A 4291-nucleotide genomic window follows, 5' to 3' on the forward strand; every position below is an offset into this window, starting at 1 on the left:
AGACAGCGCAGAAGGGGTTCGAGTGCAGGGCGGTCGGCGCTGTCGGTGCCCGCGGGGTGAGCGGTGCCGGAGCACAGCGCTGACCGCGCTGCTCTCGCTGCGGAAGGTTCACTGTCGGAGTCCCCACATGCACTGAGCTGTCAGTCTCCGTGGGCGAAAAGGTTTCTCCCAGCAGTACTTTCAAAACAACTCCCTGGATTTCTATACTCTCCTGTCTGCCAGTCCTCTGGGGGTTCTGTAGAGGTCTGTGAGCTCAAACGCTTTCAGAGTGAAGAGTTGGTATTGACAGAAGGCTCTGTGCTTCCCTGGTGTGGCAAACACGGGGTAGCATCAGTGTTGTGTACTTACACTGCTTAGGATGAGTTTCCAGGTTAATACCTGTGCTGCTCCTGGTGAGGCAGTGAGAAGAAATCTAACGTGAAGAGCTCACTTGAGTTTGTGCAAGTTTTGTCCTCAGAGCCTGGATAGAGCCTCATTTCCACTGCAAACTGTGTACCCTGTTAATGTCTAAATGTCATTAGATGGACTCACGTAGTTGATTGGGATCTAGAATAAGACTAAGGTGGAGACCAGCTTATTCAAGCTGGAAAAGCATGCTTTGAGTTAAAAACCACGGACACAACTTTACAGCTGCCTTTCTGCACGTGGTGCTGTGTTTGTGTCCGTGCTCAGGTTTTGTAACAGTCACTCAAGCTTTGGGTTGCTGTTCACCTGCATCTTTACTTGGCCTGCTCTCCAGGGACTGTGTAGGCAGCAGATGGACCCAACCTTGTAACCAAAGGTTGTAGTGAAGTGAAAAATTGTGGAAATACTTTATTTGAGTTGTTTTTTACGTTTCTGCTTGGTTAATCTAAACAAATGTAGCATTTACATCTTAATCTCTGGCAGCCCGTGGGCAGAATGTCCTGTACCTCTGTTTATCTTCAGTGGGAGCGCACTTAGGAGCAGCTGAATAAAAACTTTCGGCCTAAATCTAATCTAAGAGATCAGATCTGTGACTTCTTTCCTTATTTCTTTAAAGGGTGCACCTTTTGATATGGGCATGTCTTTGAAATCTGTAGCAATTTAGAACACATGCAGCCATTGCAGAAAACAGGCTTCAGCCAAGTGATTTGCAGCAGGGGCTCCTTTGGAAAGCTCTAGGATCCTCTGCCTGGTGGATAATGCACCACGCAGGGCCTCGATAGTCCCACATTTTATTCCCATTTCTGCTGCTGACCTGCTGGGATGAGTTTGGCCGAGTCACTTTGTCATAGTTTCACCTCCTGCAGAAGAGACATTCGGCAGCAGCTCCATCTGTAAAGTGCTGTCAGTGGAACCTCTCCAGAGCAGGGTCAGGAGAGTTTTCACTGTGTGTGCTGGAGACTGATCATTTCTGTTCCCTCGATCCCTGCGCAGGCACACAGGGCTGTTCACTGCTGTTGGAGCAAGGCTGACTCTTCCACACTCCAGACCCAGCTGCCATCATTCCAGCCTTGCCCTCTCCTCACCCAGCTTTGGGATTTTTCCTTTCCTGACTGGACTAGAATGAGTGTGATGATGCTCATGGGCACACACTCCACAGGCACTGGAAGGCAGTGTTGGAGCTGGGACGTTCAGCACACCTGGGAATTGTGGGCCATGTATTTATGGTAAAAACACATTTGGGCTCTGCAGGTTTTTGTCTTAGAGTTCTTAATGCCATTTATCTGAATACTTATTGGAAATATTTCTTCTTCAGATGCATCTTCTGTAAGCTTGTCACGCCCTTAGTGTGGGTTTATTAGACATTGCATGAAATTCTCGTTATTGTTGTGTTCTCCTCCATATTTCTTTGGCTTAGAGCAAGGTAGAATATTCAAAGTGCAATCTAATATGGGGGCAGGAACAGATGACTGTAAGATACAGCTGGTGTGATTTGCTTCCCTCTCCTAGTGTTCCATTCAGTACCTCTCTGAAGAGGAATCCTGTTGTCTGGACATATTCAGCACAGGGGGTTTTGAGAGCCCAGGTGCCTAAAGATGGCTCATGCAGGCAAACACTGCTCCCTGAGGGAAAGGAGGTCCCTTGCCATTCCAAGAAACCCTTGCAAGCCCTAAGGTGTTGTTCATGTATAACAACTTGTAGAAACTGGAGCCTGCTCTTGTTTAAATATAGGCACAGAGTTTATCTCTCCAAGCTGTAATGGTGGAATGTAAATATTTGAATTGATTTGTGAGTCACATTGGATGTTGCATTAGATGGGCTGAAAGCAAACTGAATAGAAACTCATTAATTTTGTGGTAGAAGTTCATTACAATTGTGCTTATATTTCATTGATTACAAACAAAAATGATGCAATATTCAAAATGACTTTTATTCTTCTGCTGGTGTATTTTTTAAAAAGATAGGACCTTTTCCTTGGATTTTAGTTATCTTACTTGGAACTTTTTGTTCCAAGCTTGTTTCATTATTGGTATTTCTTTAAGTATGTAATGTATATTTGGTGTCTTTAAACAAATAAGCCCACGGGACATCTGCTCTATCATAAGGTGTTCTGGTTTTAATGAACCTGGTTTGCTTCCTCATGCAATGTGCTGCTGGGAGCTTCAATAATTTAAGCTTATTTTCTTTTAGATATTATTGCAAGAGGTCAAAATGTCTTAAAACACACCGTGTTAGATTTTAGTGTTGCTGCTTAAGTACCACTTGCATTTTGTTTTGGTGCATCATCACTGTTGGGAAGTTCAACACATCTCCAGTTAGAAGCATGGGAACGCTTTGGTCACTTGGAAACAGAGACCTTGTACCTTTTGGCTTCTTTCCACAGGATCTGACAACGGAATCTGATGGAGACATGGGCCTTGGGAAGGAAGTGGTTGCTATCAAATTGTGGCTCCTTCTCTATTATTTTGAGATAATGAAGGAAGTGAGGAAAAACCCAGTATCTGTGCTCAATTTATAAACCACAAGTAGTATGGAACAAGTGTTCCAGCTTCAACCTGTGACAGTTGTCCAGCACTGTCAATGGCATTCCCTTGATAATGGTACCCTGGAGGAAAGAGCACCCTGGCAATGACTTTGTCTTGCTGAATTTCTGTCTTGCAGTTACTTCACCTGTGGTGGTTTTTTAATAATTTGACATCTCTAGATTGATAAAACTGAAAACAAATATAAGTCTTGGTTTACTTAGGAAAACAGTCTAATAATTATTTAACTTATTTTGTATTTTAAGGAGTAGACATAAAAGTGCAGAGAGCAGACTTATTAAAAACATAAGTTCCTTCTCAGTGGTGAAAGAGTTGATATCATTCATAAGCAGGTAACTTTACTGGTGATTCCCTTTTTCAAATCTGAATAATCCATAAGTAGTTGCTTCACTCTTTGGGTTGCTCTTGCCAGACTGACCTGTAATTAGTATTTTGTCCAGGTTGACTTGTGAGTGTTCCTGCGTGCCAGTGTGTGCCATGGCATTCTGCAGCTGCTGCTGGGGTGTTGATTAATGCAGGCTGCCTGGTAAGAACAGGGTGTAGTGTGACAGTTTTCCTGTACATGGAAAATGGAAGACTTTTATCTGTACAAAATCCTAGGATTCTGGAACTTGATTTATATACTAATGTTCTAGGGAGAAAAAAGCATATCCTTATAGGATAGCCACTGGATACATCTGGACATTGCTGGTGAGATGAAAATGTATGAAACTAGTCCTGTTTATTAAGATTTATCCATCAGATGGAAACAACATTTACATGGTTCTTCCAGGAGATGAGTTTGATGGGCCTTGTGTTCCCAAGTCCCTGTGCCTTAAGCTTATTGGCAAATTCTGTGGGAAAGCCCAGGTGTACTGGATAGATCACTGTGTAGGATCAGTTCCCTGTGGAATAAGATCCCTCCCTGGATCACAGTTGAGCCACGTAGGAAACTTTATTTGTTGTTGAGGGCTTCACTTATTACCCCTGCCTTTCCTGGGTGCAAAGTCCATACCCTTTTTAAACTTCACATAGAAAATAATACCCTGTGACCCGACAACTTCCACTGAGGTCTGACTTTTTAGGATTATAATAATTTATGAAAATATCTGCTCAGTGCTCATTTGATTGAACCCCAAATTTAATGCTAGAAAAAAACCCAAAGCTGTTCCCCCACTGTGTTATTTACTTGTTACACAGTTTACATTTTAATAACATTGTTAGGTTTCTTTTGAAAGATGTAGCATATGGAGAACTGGAGGGTTTAAGAGTAATACTGAGGTTGCTCTGTCTATATGGAAACCATAAAATGAAAGCTGATCTTTGGGTAGAAGAGTTTCATAACAACAGAACTTAAATTTGAG

The 4291-nt window shown here is 42.7% G+C and overlaps 1 protein-coding gene across 1 annotated transcript in view; it reads right to left on the minus strand.

Moving 5' to 3' along the window:
* MRPL40 (mitochondrial ribosomal protein L40) overlaps positions 1 to 2817 on the minus strand; it is a 5461-nt gene extending 2644 nt beyond the window's left edge. Inside the window, exon 1 of the mRNA XM_018076200.1 lies at positions 2769 to 2817. Within this exon, the coding sequence (XP_017931689.1) occupies positions 2769 to 2817 (49 nt within the window). The remainder of the gene's footprint in view (positions 1 to 2768) is intronic.
* Positions 2818 to 4291: the final 1474 nt, after the last annotated feature.

The sequence above is a fragment of the Manacus vitellinus genome, unplaced genomic scaffold, assembly GCF_001715985.3.
Source record: "Manacus vitellinus isolate BGI_N305 unplaced genomic scaffold, ASM171598v3 scaffold_31_pilon, whole genome shotgun sequence".
Taxonomy (NCBI): Eukaryota; Metazoa; Chordata; class Aves; order Passeriformes; family Pipridae; genus Manacus; species Manacus vitellinus.